Here is a 21,454-nt window from a genome sequence, read left to right on the forward strand (position 1 = left end):
GTTTAAGGGCATTCTGCGCTGGCGCGGGTGGGGGTGGATTAAAGGGCATGGTTTGGTCAAGTAGGCTAGTAATGTAAAGGAGAGTTCATAGTAGGACAGTGGAGAGCATTGGGAAATGCATTGTGTGCAGAGTTCAAGCAGAGTACAGAAAGTGTCCGTGCATAATACCATAGGTGGAACACAGGGCAGATGTAGAGGCCAAATGCTAGTCAGTGGAGGCTAGGCAAGTGTTGCAGGTGTAGGGACAGTCTGGGCTAGTATCGTCTAAGGCAAGTTGATGCGTTAGGGTATTTGACACATTAGGGCGCAGTGGCAGTTGGTGCACTGCAGCAGTAGTTAACAATGTACTGCATCAGGTAGGCTTTACGCAGAGTATTCTGGCTAACTAACATCACATTATCAATCAGGGCTAAGTGTGGGGCCAGTATGCACAAGCAGTGGAACATCTAGATTCGATTTTTAGCAATCAGGGCTAAAAGGTAGGGCCAAACACAGTTGCCACATTTCGTATAGCAACTCGAAACTGCTCTGTTGACCTAATGGTTATAAATATTTATTGGAATAGTGCTGCTTATGAAGATCTATTATTGGCAAAGATGATTGAATAATTGAACACTTTGATAGAGGACTGTCTTGAATCCACACCGGGTGGTCTTATAATCTTGGCTGGTGATCTGAACGCCGATGGTAATCTATCCAGCTCGGAGGTAGATCAGTGTTTAATGGCCCAGGGCGACAACGGTCCCAAACCAGGCAATAAATGTTATAGAGGTGCTCTATGGCTTAGTTTCATAAGATCATGGGGACTGTCAAAGTTGTTCAATGATAAACCCACTTGGACCGCTCGTGGTGAGGCTTGTATCATAGACTTCATATTCTCTAGTGAACATCTAATTGTGGGTACCGAAAACATGATTGTGCAACCCAAATCATATAGTGATCATGCCATGCTATCAATGAATCTGAATTTAAGGAAACAACCTAATTATAGAAATGTGTGTTGTGCTCAAACCATTGTTAATGTTAGAGGCAGTAAAGTAAAATGGAATACCAAGAAGACAGCTACATTTAATAATCTGATGTTGCATGACTTTGAAAAAAGATCTATGGAATCAAAAAAGGTAACCTACTCTGTTGCTTCTTTTGGGGGTTTGCTGTGTTCAATTATATCCAGGTTTGAGCAACCAACTTTAGGTGGAGTCACTAGGAAAAGTATAAACAAACATGCCTATGATTTAGACATTAAGCAACACAGAGCCCAGTTAAACAAGTTATTACGAGTATTAAAAAGACAACATCTGTCCCCGTCTTCTCACAATGAACAGTGTAGATTGAGTCGCCAGCGTTACAAGAACTGGAAGATTCAACATCGTGCCTCGCAATCCCAGAAGGATGGTGAAGCAATGCTAAAGGCAATGAAGGAGACAAACTCCAGATCTTACTGGGCCCTTATTAACAGTACTGAGGTGTCCCAAGTCCAACTAAACATTAACCCAATTAGTGAAAGTGTGTGTTGTGACTATTTTGAAAATCTATATGCACCCTCTGAACATGATGGGCATTAGCTGCTTACGGGAATGATAGATGGATAATAGATGTCTCTGTCGATAAAATATTGAGAACAATTAGGAAGATGAAATCTTCCACTACTCCCAGTCCGAATAATCTATCTTGTGTCACGCTCAAACAGAATGAACTCTTGTGGACAAGGATACTTTGCTTTATTTTTAATGATGTGATCGAGACACAGTCTATGCCAGATTCATGGAAATTATCGTATGTGCTCCTCATTTCGAAAAAAGATAATCGTTTGAGTCCCTTGAACTACAGACCAATTTCCCTGATCAACGTGTATGCAGCATCAATGGATCTTTCTGCAGCTTTGGACATGGTTGATAGAACACTGCTATGGCGAAGGCTTGCTGCACTTAAAATTGAAAAAGGGTTACTTTCAATGCTCATACACTTATACTACAATACAGTTTTGGAGGTCAGATTGAACAATGAGGGTTTGATGTCCAAAGAAATAAGGTCCAGGAATGGACTTAAACAGGGATGTGCCTTGGCAGTGATTCTATTTAATCTTTATGTGTCAGGAGCTAATGTAGTGTTCGAATCCTCTGGTTTGTTAACTCCATAGATTGCTCCAATCGGCATAAAATGGGTTGCATATGCCGACGATTTCCTGCTTTTTGACTGTACAAAAATTGGACTGCAAAGGCTTATTGATGGGTTTTCAAGGTTTATAGGTGAATTGAAATTGAAAATCAATCCTCTCAAAACTGTAGTCATAAACTTAGGACAAAGCAACAGGAAAGGCTCCAATCCAGTGTGGTTTGTCGAAGGAACTGGTATACGTCTTCAGAAATCACTTAAGTTCCTGGGTTATTCTTTTTCAAGTGCCATGATGCATAGTTTTGTAAAAAGATGTTTAGAATTAAAGGCTATTGAAGCAGGTAAGCAAATGAAAGTGATAGAAAGAAAATTCGGTCAATTTAGCATGTCAGCTTGCAGAGATTTTTATACGCTGAAGGTTATTCCGAGATTGGCATATGGGCTTGAATTTTATCCAGACAAACTCACACCTTACCTAAAAACTATCGAAGCGGCAATCTGGAAAAAGGTTTTCTTTTTTACCTAAATGCATACCAATGGAAATGATAAGGTATGAGTTTGGTCTTTGCTCTATAAAAGTATCATAGAATGTAAAAAAATTATGTTATACAGAAAGTGTGTCTTATCAGGAAAAAATTTGCTGTATAAACTATTTAAAGATGATGTATCAGGGGAGTATATGATGAATCTGAAAACAGAAGTGGAAAATATATTGTTAAATATCGGAGTTACAATCAAATGTCTTATTGAGAGACCTGCAAAGACCAAAATGTTGATCAAAGCGTTTGACTGGGTTGCCAACAATGTAGCAATTATGAACTCTAAACTGTATTCCCAAGTTCTATCTGTGTGGAAATGGTTTCCCAAACTAGAGTCATATCTTGTAAAATATCCCTCTCTCAATGTTCGCAATAATGTTATGCGGTTCAGATTCAATGTAATGAATACCAATGAAATTCGCTTCATTAGGAAATTAATTCCCGAGAATCAGAAAATATGTAGATTTTGTTTAAATGTGGGAACTATCGAAACATTGTTGCACTTGCTGCTGGTTTGTCCTTTGTTGATTAATGAGAGGATAGCATATTTTTCTGAATTTGTCTATGACACAGCATATGTTATAAGAGAACATATATGGTTCGAAATGCTCTTTGGGATGTTTTCACCCACGCATCCAAGCCCTACAACAGTACTGTGAATGGCTGGTAGCAGAAACATCAGAATGCCACTGGAAAGCATGCTGCTTGCCAGAAATCATCCAAAAATGCGCAGTAAAAATCTGAAAAATAGGCTGCCACTCACTTTTGCCTATATTAGTGAGCACAGGAGGTCACTGCCTAAAACCACCATTGGGCTACACACACAGTAGCCTGAAACCACTTGGAAATAGCAATACTGATTGCCAAAAGCAACCCAGAGCTGTTTGGGAATTAATTTTCTTGATTGTCAAAATTGCTAAAATCATGGCTCACAAAACCACCAAAAGGATACAACTTCTTGTTGGGTGTTCTACATTACTCTACCTCAAGAATCCACATCAGTACCACGTCAGCAAGAATCATATGTTATTAGGACAAAATCCCATGTTAAAGACATTTGATTTAAAGACAGCTGTCAAAAATGGGTGCAGTACCGGTGCTCGCCTCTGACAGGTGCTGGCGATTTCGAAATCCTGACAGGAGAGCTGTCTTGCAGAAGCTAAATATGCCAAAGCAGAGAAGTCTATCAAAATGCCATATAGAGTGCCACACATTGATTTAATGTGGAAAAAGACTTGATTAAAGATATGTTGCTTATTTTCAGTTTATAATGTTATATTTTTTTCACAAGGAACTAAGTTGCCATTGATTAGAAGGCAGTCTGATTTAATTAAAAGTTCAAGAGGCCTTCTGTCCCTGGGAAGCCTTCACACCTGGTCTTACCACCAACAGCACAGGATATTGCATTAACATGTAAATCAGGAGAGGAGGAGATTTTCTCTGCAGCCCGGAGGAAGGAACAATGGGGGCTTTGGGATGAATAGAATATGCTGATTTTGAGGTGTAACTTTCAACACTGCTCTGGGAGAAGCAAGACATGTGACCATCTGACTCACCAAGCTTCTAGGGGCGGACCAGACTGGGTTGTGGATTTAATATTGCACCAAATATATGTTTAAGGAAAATGCTTCTAAAATATTGTATCAAGCTGACAGAAATGTACAACTTTGGGATTCTTAATATGACAAATGCCCTCACAGTTTGAGACTAAGCTGAAATCTGTATGATGTTCTGAGACCAAACCCCGGTATTTATTAATATTGTGGGTGCGGTGTTTATGCTAGAAACATAACAACTTAGAGTAATATGCACAGAGAGGGTGTGTACCTCTGTGTCAGATTTGGTGCAAAACCAATATTGCGAAACCCACTAAAATTACGAATAGGTTGTCATTTCTGAACCCAAGCTCTTAGAAAGAGCAGGGTTGAACAGAGACCTGTCTTAATTAATCTGTGATGTGAACATGCATTCTCAACAACTTGTGTATCTGGGAAGCATGTTTGGTTATGAAAAATTGATTTCTAAGTAAAAGCAGAGGGGAGGGATTTCAGCTTCAGCCATAAACATGACACCTGATGACTCATTCTGACTCACTAATCCTTTCTCCAGTCAGGTCACAGAGAATCCTCTAACCTATCAAATCCTTAGTGGGTTGGGCATGGAAATTCAGCCTCTACACCCACTTAGAAAACACATAAAAAGGGACTGCTGAGACCCAGATGGACACACTAATTTTTCCACTACTCACCGATCCCGGCGCAGCACTCTGCCTGACAATATCCAGACAATATCCAGACAAAGACTCCAGACTCCAGAAGAACTTAGACTCCAGATAGATCCAGACCAAAGCTCTAGAACCCAGCTCTAGAACCTTAAGCAGGGGCCTAACCCAAAAGCTGAACTCTTCTCAGCAGGCAGCAGAATCCAGCAACCTAACAAAACTATTCAACAGCCTTGCCGTGCTGTTTGCTACTGGCTTGAACCCTGTGGCAGATCCAGACCCAGAAAGCAGCGCTGTATCCAGAACCCGCTTGATCCAGTCCAAAAGGCCAGACCAGACTGCCGTGCCGTGCTGTGAGCAGAACCAGTGCCTGAGACTGTCCTGTGGCGAGTGAAGTCCAAACCTGACCAGATCGGTGACGAGGCCCATTTCCATTCCAAAACTAGGAGTGAGTATTTAGCCTAGAACTGTGCATAGTCATCTCTTAGTTTAAAGTAAGCTTATCCCATCCAAATCAACCTGTCCAGAACTGCATTTAGAATTTTGTGTCCATCCTGTGATTTCAAATCTGTAAAAAGGCGCATCTGTCATTCTGAAATCTTGACTTTATTTCTGAAAATCTACCTTCACAAAAACGTCCGTATCATTTGAATCGCACGTCCCAGAAGCGAAGATCCTAAGCTTTCCAACAAACCCAAAGCGACATTCCAATTCCTTATAGTTTTTCCGTAATCGCGATTTACGCACACGGAAAAAGTGCTGCGAATTACGATTTAGCTCCATTTAATTTCCTGTCAAAATTACTGCTCTGGCTTTCCACTGCTGAAATTCGTTTTCAATTTGATAATCACTCATGAATCATTGCTAGTGTTGATCTGAACTAATCCAAAGTAGCTATCACTTATCCTGAATCTCCTTTAGTGAATTAAAAGCATTTTAGCATATTTTCCCATCCATTGCAATCACCTTCAAAAGTATTTTTGCCTGTTTAAAATCATACCGGTTTTCTCTAAGCTTGCTGGGGGGAACTGGAATTGAACTGCATTATTAATTGTATTCTTGAAACCTGTGTGCCCTCATTTCCATCTCTTCCTATTGCATAAGGGGGGAGTGAGTTGTCACAAGGGAAAAAGTGATCATATTATCTCTTGTTGAAATCATATCAAGTTTATTTCTGTGTTGCATTCTTTCACACCTTGCATTTCCTTGAAACCATAAAAGTATTCTCTGCTACCTTATCCTTTCTATACCAACTCCTCATTGATTAAAGAGAGTGTGCTATTGTAATATTACCCATTGTTGATCACTATTATATTCATAAGTGTGCTATCAAATATTGATTTATTCATAAAAGTTTGATATATATATATTGTTTAATTCTTCAAATAAATCTTTTAATTTGCAAAACAAACCTACTTCTTGGCTCAGTGAGGTCAGGGGGAGTCAAAGAGAGGGGTGTTATATAAGGGTTCATCATCCAGATTTAAGAACTTGACATAAAAATATATAAATAAGGGCTTCCATTGGGCATCCCAGACTAGGCATTGACTTAGTTGGATTGCTGGATTGAAGTCACTTACAGCTCCACGGGCCAGATATTTCCCTGAAGATCAGAGTGACAGCTTTCCTGACAATTGTATGCAATGTTACCCAAATTGATAAAGGAACGAACATACAAGTTTAGACTCAAGATCTATGAAATCATGGACCTCATGTATGGTATGATGTGAAGTAGTGACGCAATAGTCTTGTGTCGTATCGCATCTATGGTACTTTTAGTATTGTCATTTATATAAGGCTTGGATATGTTTTTAGACTTTTTATTCAAAAATACTGTTAAGGGTTTTTAGACTTGTGGTAATTGTAAACATGAACTAATGTCCTAAGAGATTTAATGAAAAGCTTAAAGAGATTCTTTTATGTATTTGAATGTCAATATTTGTGTTAATATCTGTGTTTTAATGCTTTTTATGACTTTCTATGTGATTTTGTAAAGGTTTTTTCAAACCAATATACAATAAATAAAAACATATATATATAGTCCTCTCTCTAGGCATCTGTATACTCTTTCACTCTGTCTTTCTCAATAGCAATGGATAGACTTTCCCTTTCTGCTAGTTCTTTAACCGGTTGCACAGTTCTCCTTTTAGCACTTTCTATATCTTTATGACCATTAGTTTCCTCACTCGGATAAATGTTATGTGCCCAGGGATTAGTCTCACTCTTCTTATGATTTGTCCACCCACTGGGACGAGTAGGTTGAGCCCTTGAAGGATTCTCCCTCTTCTTAGTATTTGGCTCTTCACTGAGACGAGGAGGCTGTGTCCCTGAAGGACTTTTACTCTCTTTCTCTGGTTCTTCACTGGGATGAGTAGGCAGCTTCCCTGAGAGTTTCTCGTTCTTCTTATGACTTTGTTCTTCACTGGGATTAGTAGGTTGATGCCAGGAAGACTTCTCACTGCTTGTCGCTTCTCGCCATTTACTACAACAAGTAAGAGTACTCCAATTGTCATATTCGGTGTTTGCGGGTAAACAAATGTGGTTATGCCAATTGTTATAAATGCCACATCCTGGATCTCTGTTTTCCTCGTTACCTGCAATGTAATGGGATTGCATCACCGGGCCGGTGTTCTCTTCTTCTCATGCTCCGCATCCTGTCACAACCGCTCTGTCACTCACCTCTCCTTCTCCACCTTCGCTTTGGTGTTTCTTTACCATTGTGGTATCAGCATAGAAAGGGGTTTCCTTTCTCTCCCTCTTCTGCCCGCTGCTTTCCTCTCGTGTCCACTTCCCAGGATTCTCCACATACAAACAGAACCCTCCCACCCCCGGATCTAGCACTTGTGCCGTGCAGCTCGGGCACTTCACCATTCTGGCTTCCGTTGGCCAGTCTTCCTCGAATTTCCCTCCTGGTGCGTTCTTTTTCCTGCCAAACTCTCGATATTCTTCTCCTTCTTCAGTCCGACTCAGACAGCCTTTCTTCAAGACTGTTCGCTGGTGCTCTAAGCAGCATTCTCCATGGGCTTTCAGTCTGTCGGATACCACTGCTTTGAAACTCCCGGGTCTCTCTCTGACACTCTCTCACCCCTCCTTCTTTTATGATGCTTTTCTTCATCTTCCCCAGCTTCTGGTGATAATCCTTTTATCTCTGTTGAGGCCATATTTGTTATGCCTTCTTTGGGTTTCTGAGTCCCAGTACCTGGTAGGTACTTATTCTGCATTGCTCCATACGTTTTACTCGTCTCAGTATTGGAGAGATATTTGTCTTCTGTTCACGCATCACAATAGCCAATGAGAGAGGTTTCTCCAAGGTTTCAGTCAACCGGTTGGTTCTGAATATATCTTTGAGTGAGATGGAAAGTGGAAAGGTAGTTCCTCATCGGAACGGGAGTCCTTATCCCTAGGAGGGGACTTTCTGCCTGTGAGGTCCTGCTTACCGCCACCCCTAAGGAGAATATTGTGTAGCGGGCTCACCTCCCTAGCGTCACAAGGAAAGGCTCCCCCTGGGGAGAAGTGACTGAATCCCACGATTCGTCACAGCATCCAATCTAGGATGATTGGGTGAATCATGTTTTACTTTCAAACACTGAGAGACATACTCATGTGCCAGGACTTTGAATTACTGAGAGATAATCAGCAGACCTCTTTAATGATTCTGGACATGGTTCATCAGGCCTGTTGCACTGGTTGAAATTAATATCTGGAGATATCCACTCATGGGGGACTGTAAGTGGGCACGGTGCAGGGAGGAATAACCAGGTTCTACAAAAGAGAGACAGGAATAGGTAGTGAGTGACAGTAAGACAGTGGGGGTGGGCAGCATTGTGGGGTACAGGTGAGGGCAGGGAACATTATGAGGCATGTGGGCACAGTGACACCGTCAAAAACAGGGGACACCATAAGATACATTAGGGCACTGTGAGGGACGGCATTATCTACCAGGGGTGATGCTGTAAATGCAAGAGGGCACATTGGGGGACATGGCCCACTGTGAAGAACTGAGGGCATTGTGAGGGACACGGGGCAATGATCAACAGGGAGCACAGTGAAAGGCAAGGTGTATTGTGAGGCACAAGAGCACAGCGCGGTAGAGAGCACTTTGAGGGATAGAAAGCACTGGGAGGGATATTGGAGAAGCACAGCGAGAAAGATCCATCTCAGATCTCACAACTCACCCAGGTTTTGGCAGGTGTCACCCGTTATGGAATCTGTTCATTCACCCTCCAAGCCCCCAAACCACCCATACAATTCAATCTGCTCGAGCCCACCGAAGAAGAAATCTTCTGTTGTCACCAGCCCTGGGGACAGAACAGGTTGAGAGCTATGTCACCTGGCGTTGATTGTGTCATGTGTATACATTTCTTCCCTTTCTTTCTTGTTTAAGGATCGTATGCAGTGTTTTTGCGGCGGCCACTTTGCACGTTTGCATTTTAAAGTTGCAGTTTTCTCAGAATTTAAAAAAAATATGTGTTGTGTGTTTGGGGTATGGGGTTGGGTGGTGGTGGGTGGCAGCGTGAGGTATTGGGGCGGGTTAGATGGGTGTTACGGGGAACGCCCCCCATTAAAAAAAATCTGTGGAAAAGACCCTGATCAAAACTGCATGGTTAAAGCGCAAATGGGTAAAGTGACCGTGGCAAAAACAAGTGGAGCCGTAAGGATTCATCTCCGGTTTATTTGCAGGATTCAGCTTCCGACTGTCTTTCTTGTTTACATTTATCTTCCTTTTTTCTAAGGATCCATCTGTTTAGAATGTGATGCTTTTGCGTATAATGTAGATGGCCCTGGGCCACAGCAGTCTAGTCAACATTGCCTTTTGCATGAGACTGGTCCTCTCCCTTCTCAGCAACCTGTCTCAGATGGAAAGGGTGTGTCCAGCATCACGCACACGCCATGGAAAGATGGACTTTGCTTAGGGTGGCATGAAAGGTTTCTCAGCTGTGCATGATACTTGCATCTCAGGGCAGCAGAGTGGTTCTACGCACAGTGCCCGTGAAACATTTGAACACGCTGCAGAGCATTATCATTTATTTTTGCATTTATTTACAGCGCACATAACCCGTAGGTATCTAGGCGCTAGTTTCATTGTGGAAGGGCAGGTTATTTATAACGCGCTCATTTTTTTTTTTTCAAGCATGGGTCTGGGATTCGAACCTGTGTTTGCTCAGCATGGTCTTGCTTCCAAGACCTGCACGTTTGCCACAGAGCTATCCTCCCTGGGAGCAGTTAGACAATGATGGCTGCAGACACAGCTGCGAGGGGGCTATTGGCTGGTACTACTGTCCCTTAAGAAGTGAGGGCAGGGTGATGAGAAATGGGAAGGGTGCATAATGCTGCATGCTATGAGAAACAATGACTACAGTCTTAAAAGACGAGACATTTGTTTAGACCAGGGTTGTCCAACTCCAGGTGTCGAGGTCGGGAATCCTGATGGGTTTTCAGGATATCCCTCATTAATATTCAGGAAGACAAATTTGCATACATTTGAAATCATTTAATGCAAATTTATCTCATGAATATTATTAAGCGACAAGCTGAAATTCCGCCAGGATTCCGGCCCTCAAGGCCTGCAGTTGAACAACCCTGGTTTAGACTCACATTACGTTGCATGATGCTACTGTGGCCTTCCATTCATGTTGGGGGAGCATAAACCTAAATCCACACCATTTTTGCTCAGCATGTTTCTGTGAAGGTTTCTATAGTTAAGGTTAGTCCATTCTGTAAGTTTAGTTCATTATGTGATGTGTGTTCTTTTCAAGGCATATTTACAAATATGTATAGCAACCAGACCTGAGAAGCTACATGGTCAAGTGCTTAAATCACGCATATCCTGATTTCTCCACGTGTCCAAAGTGTGTGGTCCTGGGCAAATCATTGTCTCTCACCATGTCTTATCTGGAGTCCATGCAATTGATTCAGTTCACAACTTATGTTATTGTATCCAATTATGTATAAAAAAAAAACACTCATGGTTTACTTGGCTGTAGAGTTGTCCCATCCATAATAGAAGTGCCCATGTATGTGTATCTCTGCTCACTCCTGGCACCTTCTTGTAATGCCACTTGCCATGGTGCCTCTATGTACCAAAGACAGGCAATGCTCCTTGCAATGCTTTTCTGTGACATCACTTCTGTTGGCGTCAATACATATTCGAATTAGAAGGTGTGCATGTTGTTTGCCCCCACCCCACAGGGCCTAAACAGAACTGTAACAGGACAGTGTCCTGCATACATAATGCTCCTACAGTTGTATTGTTTTGTGCTGTGTTTTTGTAAAAATGACACCTGCCACTAATGTTACCAAAAAAGCTGGTGGGAAATGGGTGCAGATGACACAGTAAGGACCCGCGTGCACTGTGGGGCGCTTCTGACTGCTCCTTAAGTGTCCTGCAAAACCAGTTTATAAAGTTGGCCACCCTGCAGGCTCAGCAAGCGTTGCACGCAAATGTGTGAAGTATGAACGTGAAGTCAATGGAGTTTGACAAAAGTGATTTAATGAAGAACCCTGGCTGATTCTTACAACTAAGCTACAGTTCTAACAATTGTTCCATTTTGCACTTTTTTACATGCAGACATCCCGAGGGCGGTAAAGTGGCAAATGAAAGAGCGGTGCAGCATTACGTCACGTCAAGGCTCCTTGGAACGTGAGTCTATCTTGGAAGAGCTCCTCTTCTGGTATTTAAAGCATAATCGAGGTGGGGGAGGAGGGAGGGACGCCCCGTGTCTGCTGTACTGGTTGCTATGTCATATGGATGTCCACCAGGGTTGCCCCTAGTCATTCCATGCCAAAGCTCACATGGTATTCTTCAATTCTCGGTGGTAGAGGCACTTCAGGCTACCACTCACACGAATGCTCCCTTGGGTGTCGAAACCTTTCTTCCCTAACAACCTTCCATGGGCATGCAAGCAGCACTTTCTCCACTGTGCTCCCCTCTGGAATCATGGGCGCACTCCCAGAGAAACACACGCCCAGGCCCCTCACATGGCATGCCCCCTGCTGCAATAGAACAGCAACGCAACCTCATTTATGAGTTCCCCCTTCACTGCTGCAACTGTCCATACATCAGACCCCCACATGTTCCCAAAGATCAAAGGCAATCACTCAATCCTGTGCACAACTCATCATGTAAGGAAGAACAAGCTCCATTCATGCAAGAATGGGACAGGGTTTGTGTCTTTTCTAAATTGTGTAGTTTCAGGACCGTCTAACAGGTGCATATTCTATTTCCCAATAGTATTTTAGGTTTTTAAGCAAGATGTGAGCAAGGCTTGCCCAGAGAGATGGTTTTATTGGCCCAAAAGCACTGTCATAAATCGCATAATGTACCTATATTTGAACAGCTCTAAATCCTAAGAAGTCTCAACATTACTGGAATATTCCTACTGAATTTGACAGGGACTCCTTTCACATGTGCGCATTCAAAACGTTTGGCTCTGGAACATTCTCTTTCAAGCACTAGTTTGAAAAATGCAGAACAGTATTTGAACCTTTCCTACTGCATGATAGGTCTAACCTGTCTTCACTGCAAGCCACAAACCATGTCATTTTGACACATTTCAGAGCAAATGCTTCTGTGTTCTGCCATGAGGAGTGAACATATTTTGCAAATACAGAATGGAGAGCAGAGCGCAGATATTCAAAACAAAAGAATGGGTAATTGTGAACCACAAGAAGTGCATATTGAAAAGGTTTCAAACACACTGGAATAGACACGCAATTAACATGCTCGCGCTTAGCATGGATTGGTATAATTTTAGAATGTGGCATCATGCAAAGAGTTCATGCAAAATCATGCACTAGCAATTAAAGGAAGCAGATGGCGATGGGCTGTAATGGTGATTGGGGTTCGTACATGGCCGCATCCGAAGATGTTTATGTACATTAAAAAAACAGACGTCCATGTTAATGTAACTTTAAAAAGAATCAGCATAAATGCTTTATTGCGAGAAGTTGACACAGCCAAAAAGAGTTTTGTTGTGAGTGGTGCGGCCATTCTGGTCATTTGGCAAGATCCATTGCTAAGGAGAAACATGTGTCATGCACAGGCAATCATGGCATTTTGTGCGCAGTCAACAGCATAACATTGGCTTCATCACTCGATAGTCAGCTGCTACTGATTACATGAATGACACTCATCTGTTAGCAATCGATTGCCTAACAGGGAAAACAGGTAGGACGAAATAAGCTGAAGGGAGAGACTAATCATATAAAAACCAACTGCTTCAGACAGCAGGATCCACTTCCCAAAAGACAGCCGGAGACTACCTCACTGAAGATTCTGAGGGGCGGGATCGGGAGAACAACAGCTGACCCACACAATTGTGTCCTGCCTGGGAAGAGAGCAATCAGAAAACTTGATGACTAGGCAAAGACTATTTTGAGTTTGGCCAGTGCATCCAAATATAACCAGTGCTTACACTCATGCTTCTTTAGTCAGGATAAGCATGCTCTTTAAAGTGCAGAGGAAGGGTGAGAGGACTCCTTACAGGAGGATTAACAATGCTTAACCTGTAATGTTTTCATCTATGGCTGTAGTAGTTTCCTTTTCTGTTGTTCTTAGTTAACTCCCCATAGAAGCCATGTACTTTTGGCAGAGATGTTCTTCTAAGGAGTTAAACCGAGGTTGATCTGTATAACCTCATTTGTCTGCTAGCTTGCCAATCCACAGCATCATAATTGTGAGTATATTGTTAGGTGTGATTGTCCCACAATGACTATACACACATTGTTCATTGGTTGATGGTAGTTTTAACATTTTAGAAGGGAATAGAAGAGTTGGATGCTGAGTATTTACTCAACTACATTATTGCTAATATTAGGAACTGTATAGTGTTTTGACTATTTTATTTGTAATGCTCCTATATCCTTTCTACAGGAAAACATATATGAATACTTGCTAAACAAGACAGAGTATTCTAAATGTGTTTCTGTTTATGAGTTTAAAGGACACTACAGTACAAGTGCAAACACTTGTTGGTTTAGTGATAAACTGGGTAGAGAAGATATTGCTAACATCTTATGTTTTGCATACACACACGGCTAATACATATTGATGCATAGCTACTCTAGAGGTAGACCCACAACAATATTGCTGTCCAATAGTACGCCTGTCAGGTGCTCTGGGGTAGTAGTTTCTTTTGCACTAAGCACAGAGACCCAACTTCCTCCAGAACCTTGCTTTAAGTACAGCACAATTCTTTACAGAAAACCCTGCCACGCCTTCCGGTGGGCATTTAGACCACCTTTGTGATAGAGATTAGGATCGAGCAGGCAGGGTATGATGTACATCACAACAGCACATCTTCACAGCCAGGCAGGCCACAGCACTCAGGAGAGCTTTGAGAGCAGCCATCAAGAAATATGGCAGCGTCTTAACCACCATATGAAAACATATAACAACGTCCTTAACGACTGTGTGCCAGCTGTGTGCAAAAGTACGGTTGTATACTAATTGACCTTTTCACAATTGACCTCGGGAGAATTGACCTTTGGGAGAATTGACCTAATTTAAAAGGTCAATTAGGACATATATGCAGGGTGAAACCCCCGCAACCCTTCACCCAATCCATAACTCCCCACCAAATCCCCTTATATTATTTATAATCCAAAACCAACCCAATACATATATAAAATAACTAAAATAATATAAAGGTCAATTGTGCAGAAGGTCAATTAGGACCACTAAAATTAGGTCAATTAGGACAAAGGTCAATTGTAAAAGGTCAATTTGGGTAATACCCAAAAGTACATAATCCTGGTCTAGTGTTGGGAAGTAGTGGGTACTGTAGTAAGAGTAGTTGGATGTGAATTTCTGATTTATATTTCATCTGGTGTCACCTGCAAATCACTTACAGAAACAGCTGTTGAGTAATTTCACTGCCACCATATTCCTGCAGCCACTGCTGAGCGGGAGGTGGCATGCCGCAGGAAGGTGGCATGCCGCAGGAAGGTGGCATGCCGCAGGAGAAAATAGCCAGAATTCATTCTTCTGCATATTTAGCTGCATTTCAGTCTTTGGTGGATTTTAAGCATCCCACAAAGGCTTGACTTTTCAATCAAAGACAGCCTTTCAAAAAGCTGTGAGTCATCAGCAATGTGCTCTCAAATGATTTCACTCTAAGGGCGGAAATGGTTTGCTTTTCTGCGCACGTTATTTTTCATGTGCGTAACTGACTAAAGAAGTGAGCTACTTTGTGAGCTTGCATAGTGAGTCATATACTATATCTGAAGGGAGTGTGGAAAGTAATTGCCCCCTCCCAAACACCACAATTCTTCACTTTTTCCGAATCTGTTAGCAAGTCTCATACACAAATCCAAGACTTTGTACCAATAGAAAGCATTGTATGCTCAGTATAAACAATGGGTTGCGATGTGGCTATTCATTTGCTGCATGGCTAACACTGCTGAGACACCACCGATCCTGTGTTATGCCAACGGGCAATAGCGCTTATGTATGTTACAAAGAACAAATATGGCTTATCATAAGTCACGTGCTTCGAAAATATTCAGGCATGATACGTTATTTGCCAGATGGAATACTGCCAGCCAAAAGGAGTGTGCCAGAAAACATGCCAACATGTGTTTTTATGCTACTAGAATGAAGTCATGCATAGGCCATGAGAACATGCCTCTCCCAATGCACGTGACAAGAGAATTATTGCATCAGAATTGCTGCAACACAGAGAAAGCCACTCAGAATGCCTGTGCCAGTGCCTACTATGAACATCACATTGCCATGCCAGCAGAGCAGCGGTGATACTTAATCATACATAAGCAGTCCCAACAAACAGGCAACTACTCACTACCAAAAGATACGGAGCAAAAAAAGACCCAACAGAAGCAATACTAAAAGTGGACATATCAGAGCCTACCCCCTGGCTTCCATCCATGAAGCCAATCTGATATTACCAGTAGAGCAGTGGCACAGGAAGGAGCTATACTATTATTAGTGTCTGATGTCAAGAGCAACTTTAAGGGAAAACTCAAATCATTGTTTATAATAATAGGTGGGAAGAGGTTTGGGTTATATAAAGGTACCTGTTCTGGAGTTAACCTAGTCTTCCATTTGCCTAAAAAGTATCCCCATTGGCAAAGTAAATTATTTTTTTGCAAAATCATTTGACTCAAAGCTTCTGACATGATGGAGTAACATCCTGTTGGAGCCCTGCTTTTAACCTGGTCTTAGAAAGTCAAATTACTGGTAGCAAAATCTATCCTACAGTTGTTTTCAACCACCCTTCTTCATCCCAGCCTTAATAAAATGGGTCAAATAAGACCAGGTAAATAGCAGCACTGTTCGGATGTATAACAAAAGGAGTGTCTTCTCAAGTAACTAGAGCGGCCCATGTTCAGCAATTTACAGTTAACTGTTAATCAAGACGAAGGGGAGGTTAGGGGCTCTAAACATGGAATATTTGATTATATTGGAAAGCCGCCAGTAGCTGAGCATAGAAAGGAATAGAAGGCACAGCTTCAAAGGCTGTTCTGGCGGTCAGCACCCCTTCACTTCAAACTAACAGCATTTCCCTTCACTTTTCTTGCCGAAACCCTCTCATTTAGTTTTCAAAAGTGGCTCATTTACCCTTCACCCTGAAGGTATGGGCTCCTGTGTCCCTAGACTCATGTCCTCCAAAACTAGTTTACAGGGATCAATAGAAAGAGAGGTAGGCTCCGCTGGGGAATTGTAGCAGTGAAACACATAACAGGAATATTTGCTTACCCACAATTCTTTGCATGCAAACAGCTATTCAATGGTTCACCATGAAATTATGGGCATTTTGAGAACATGTCAATATATCAACATGCACCCTACTATTTTGCACTGCAAGCAAGATTGTTTGCAAAATACCCTCCCTATTATATTATTGGATAGGACCCCTGGTCATCTTTTTGTGGCTTTAATTCTGTAGACAGCATTTCCCCAGCTCCCATTCCAAGGGTCTGCAACCTGTGGCTCTCCGGAGGTGTTGTACTACAAATAACCAGTTCTCCTAATCAACTTTACCTGTAAGGTACACGCCAGTGTGGCCACGCACCTTTGATTGTGAGGACGATCATATTGTTTTCTTTATAGCGCACGTGCGCTCCCTTCAATCATTGATTTTTTTTTCAACAGTTCATCCAATGAGGACTGGCATGGCATGGACCTCTGCAGTCAATCTACTGATGGAGTCACATGCTTTTAATCTGATTGGCTGTAGCAGCGCTTGGATGCACGTGCTGCACTGCTACAGCCAATCAAACAGGGTTGCACACAGTTGCCTTTAATATGATTGGCTGTGGCAGCGCATGGATGTGAGTGCTGCGCTGCTACAGCCAATCAAACACAGTTGCACGCGGTTGCTCCTGCCTCCCACTCACTCCGATAGTGAGAGGCATGTGACCTAGTGCATGAGGCATGCCAGAAGGCCCCTTGGTTGGATGAGTTCTCCGGTGCTCATGTGGTCGAGTGACTTGTCGTGTTCCAATCCGAGCATTTATTCAGGCCAATACGAGATGGCACTGGTGAGTAAAATAGAGGCTTTCCCCGGATTTATTGGTAAAAGAAAGAAAAAGTAAAGTGTGCGAAAGAGAGAGAGAGGGCGAGAGAGAAAGCAAGTTGGTTGCACGTAGAGCCCCTGGTTTTGTAGCAGAATGTATTTTGCTACAGTCTAAGGGCCAGCGCTGAGCTGCTCAGGCCCACAGCATTCCCTGGAGGGGTAAAGCGCACAGGCTCCTAACCTCAGACTTGTGCGCCCCATGACATCAGGTGCCTGTGTTGTTCTTGAAGCCACCCTGCCGCTCTAGTTACTCATTATTTGGTATCGCTGGAAAATCCTTCCTGGGCAATGACAGTTGGAGGATGAAGTTACCCTGTTGCCTTCCCAGGCAAAATGCTCCCCCTCTTCCCAAGTGCTTTCATGGATTTCGTGGGTTGCAAGCAACTTGCATCCCTCCCTTCATCTTCCTTCAGGGTTGTTTGGCCTTTAGGTACTAGGTTGGTGTGAAAGCTATGGCGGTTAGTTGCCGGCCGCCACTGTATTTCTGATGTTTCTGTCCTGTTCATTCAAAATGGTTGTGAGGGATTGTTTGGTAAAACACGCCAACTCCTCCTTATTCTGGAAGGAGACTCCCGATTTTGCAGACACAAATGTTTTTCCCTGCATGCTGATGCTCCCTGAAGAGCACTGTCCTGGGGAATGATTTGAGGGACTGGCTGCTGCTGCAATGCACGATTCAAGAAATAGATGATTTTGTTCAGTTAAGTAACTTGACTTGCAGGCTTTAAGTTAAGTTACCTAACTGAACAAAATAATCTATTTCATCAACAGTAGCAGTGAGTGACCATCACAGACCAGAGGACTAGCAGAGCCAGGCCGGGGTAGGTCGTGCTGCATCAACGCTTTGCTGGGCTCTCCCTCCGTCCAGGTGCGCTGCCCTGGGGAATGTAGGGCAATAGCAGTGCGTGCAAGATGGGGGCTATCGCTTGTTTTCTTTTCAAAGTTGTGGCTGCCAGTGACGCACAGAATCTTCAACGAGCAGTAGCTGGTGCAGTGATTAGAGTGCTTGCGTGAATCTAGCATGGCTCTCAAAAATTTCATGTTTCTTATTTTGTTCCGGCGTGTCAAGTGTTCCCGGTATGGAACGTATAGGGAGCATCAGCATGCAGTGTTCAGATGTAGCAATCTAAGCTTTTGAGTGCAATAGGTGCTTTGCTCAGATGTGTCCCAAGACCAACGTTTTTAACACAGTAGGGACAAAGGGCCTCATTACACGGTAGGCGGTAACCATGGCGCTATTAGCGCCATGGTTGCCGCCGGTACTGTACCGAGTCCGCCTTGGTGGATGGCGGAATTACCGCCCTACTCCAAGGTGAGCGGGGGCGGTAATTCCCCAATCCCCATTTACCCTTCCCCATTCCCATTTTTGCCCCATAGGGCATAATGGGAATGGGGAAGGTGCTAATTACGGTACCGCAAATTGCGGTACCGTAATTAGCTCTGAGGTCCCTTTGCGGGTCCCGTCCTTAACGCCTGGAAAAACGAGGCGTTAAGGGAGGACCCGCAAAGGGACCTCGTAGTAAGGCGGTAAGGGTTTACCGGTACCGGTGCCCTTACCGGTACCGGTAAACCCTTACCCCCTACTGTGTAATGAGGCCCAAAATGTGGATGGTTGTACATTTCCATAATGAAACCCCTCCCTCCCCCTTCACAAGTGGGAGATTATGAGACGTAAATAAGGAGAATTCAGTTCGTCTATAGACTTGAATGGGGCGAGAGATTTTAGAAGGTAAAACTTTATGGGAAAAACATTTGTGTCTGCAAAATCGTGAGTCTCCTTCCAGAATAAGGAGGAGTTGGCGTGTATGCTTGCCTGGCAGCAATGTACATATCATTTTGTTGGTGCGTGCCTGGCACACTCACGTTTTACCTGCTGCAAACATTTCTACCCAGCGGAAGTAAAATGGTTCTTAAACTAAAGTAGTCACCTCATTTCCACAGCATATGTCCATATGTCAACATTAACGCAGAACACTACGACAAATGTCACTCTCAATTTGCAAAACACACAGATTGCTACCATGATAATTGCATATTGTAAGTGGTTGCACGTGCGCTACACAACATGAAAGATATTCCACTGTACTGTGTAATAAATCGTGCCCTCACAATTGAGTAGCACAGGGTCTAGTTGTTGGACCTCCAGCAGAGTCAGGAGCAGCTGCAGATCCAGGCCGGATAGGCCCTGCATCGACGCTCAGTGGTCTAACAGTGAGATGCATTATTTAACAGTCTGTGATCAGTGCTGATGGAATGCAGCACTGTATAATTTTGATCAAAGGATGTGCCACTGTGAGGACGCGAAACCCAAGGGCATCAACCCGCGTCTAGATGTGAATAACCTTGCCAAGGCGCTATTGCAATGCACCAATACTGCTAAGATGCTTTCCGAGGTCCCCAATGCACACGCCTTTGACACTGGCCCAAAGCAAGTACAGTGCAGTAGTGCACACAAGCACACATGCATGAAACCGGAGCCAGCTACTGACTAGTGGACACCACCATTCAGCTGGCCCTGTGGGCAGAAGAGACATTATGGCCAGTTTATGTATCTACCCTTGACGTGCACACATTGCCAGTGCTACCTGCTAGTGTAACGCAATGTGCAGTAAGTGTGAATACTTTTCAACCAATCAAATAATGCAAAGAAAGTGCAATTCTTTGAAAATTAAAAAGGATTTTAAAATTAGAAAAGTTCAGAATTCCTACTTGTTCCCAGTACTAGAAACACCCTTAATATAGCTATGTATCAATGTTATGTTATCTTATATTTGTATAGCACCTCCTGCCATATGTAAAGGATCGAAGCGCTCTGATCACTGACATATACAGAAGTGCTGTTATGTGCATAGAGTTTGCTGTGGAATAAAACCTGTGTGCATTTTATCAGATGCATTCACCGAATTGAAGCGATTCGTGGGTTCTAAGTTTTTGTTTACCATTCCTGGCAGCATTCCTAGAATATTTTGGGTAAAATCGTAAAGTGCAGTGTTTTTCCGTGTGTTTGTTTTCTGAATGCTATGCCAATGGGTTCCTATCGGGAGGATAGTTTAGGGGCAACGTGCTTGCCTTGGAAGCAAGACGACACGGAGCTACACAGGTTCGATCCCCGGGTCCGCGCTTAGAAACCTCTGGGTATTAAGTGCGTTATAAATAACCTATCATATCATATTATACCAGCACTACTTTCCAGACACACTTTGAGTAAGTCATGAATCATGACACACCATTGGTGAGTGATTTATCCGGGCCGTGTCTGTGCATCTATTCTCCTTTTCCGACCCTTATCTCGGGTACACATTGTACAGGTGACTTCCCAGGGTTGGTTTTCTACTTTTCGGTGTAAGTGGTATGCCCGTGCTATCTGCCCGTGCTATCGTTGTAAATGATAGCACAGACATAGCACTTTACTTAACAAACCAGAAAACAACACTGAGGGCAGGGATCCTGCCCCGCTCACCGGCAGGACCGTCATCGGCTCTGTCTGTGCCATGGTGTGAAAAAATGCTTTTATTATACGTCAGTTATCGACGTATATATAATAAATGCATTTTCCACACTGGCATTCCCCCGTTCCTGCATGCTGGAACATCATCTCATTTTAACATTTAGACGCAGTTGCAATGCGCAGCGTGATTATCTGGTGCATAAATACTCAGGCACTGAGGCAAATGTGTTCATTGAACTACTTCACGTTCTATAGCCTGCCAATACAACCACCAAGTGGTGGAAATGGAAATAATGTGGTCGGGGATCTGTAAAGACTGGAGGGGGGTGTCTGTACTTCTGCTCTCTATATGGTAGAGGAGAGGCACAGAGGACCCCAGCCAAGATTCTCTGTTCGGTAGCAATGGACGAGCAATCAAGGCCTAGCTTCTCAGGAGGTGATGTGGGCTGGTCCTTAAGTACAGTGTAGTCCCCGAACCCCCACAAAGGAATGTCCACACACTGTATTACTGAAAACACAGTCTTTATATAATTATTATTCAAAGGTATGTACACGATCACAATAACACACTTTGTACTCGGAAATCAACAATGAT

The 21,454-nt window shown here is 43.1% G+C and overlaps 1 protein-coding gene across 1 annotated transcript in view; it reads left to right on the forward strand.

Annotated features, from left to right (window-relative positions):
- The window catches only part of PARD6A (par-6 family cell polarity regulator alpha), a 372,467-nt gene that overhangs the window by 211,446 nt on the left and 139,567 nt on the right, over window positions 1-21,454 (forward strand). The window contains exon 3 of the mRNA XM_069655159.1: window positions 11,444-11,515. Coding sequence (XP_069511260.1) covers window positions 11,444-11,515 — 72 coding nt within the window. The remainder of the gene's footprint in view (window positions 1-11,443; window positions 11,516-21,454) is intronic.

The sequence above is a fragment of the Ambystoma mexicanum genome, chromosome 1p (genome assembly GCF_040938575.1).
Source record: "Ambystoma mexicanum isolate Mex_15411 chromosome 1p, UKY_AmexF1_1, whole genome shotgun sequence".
Taxonomy (NCBI): Eukaryota; Metazoa; Chordata; class Amphibia; order Caudata; family Ambystomatidae; genus Ambystoma; species Ambystoma mexicanum.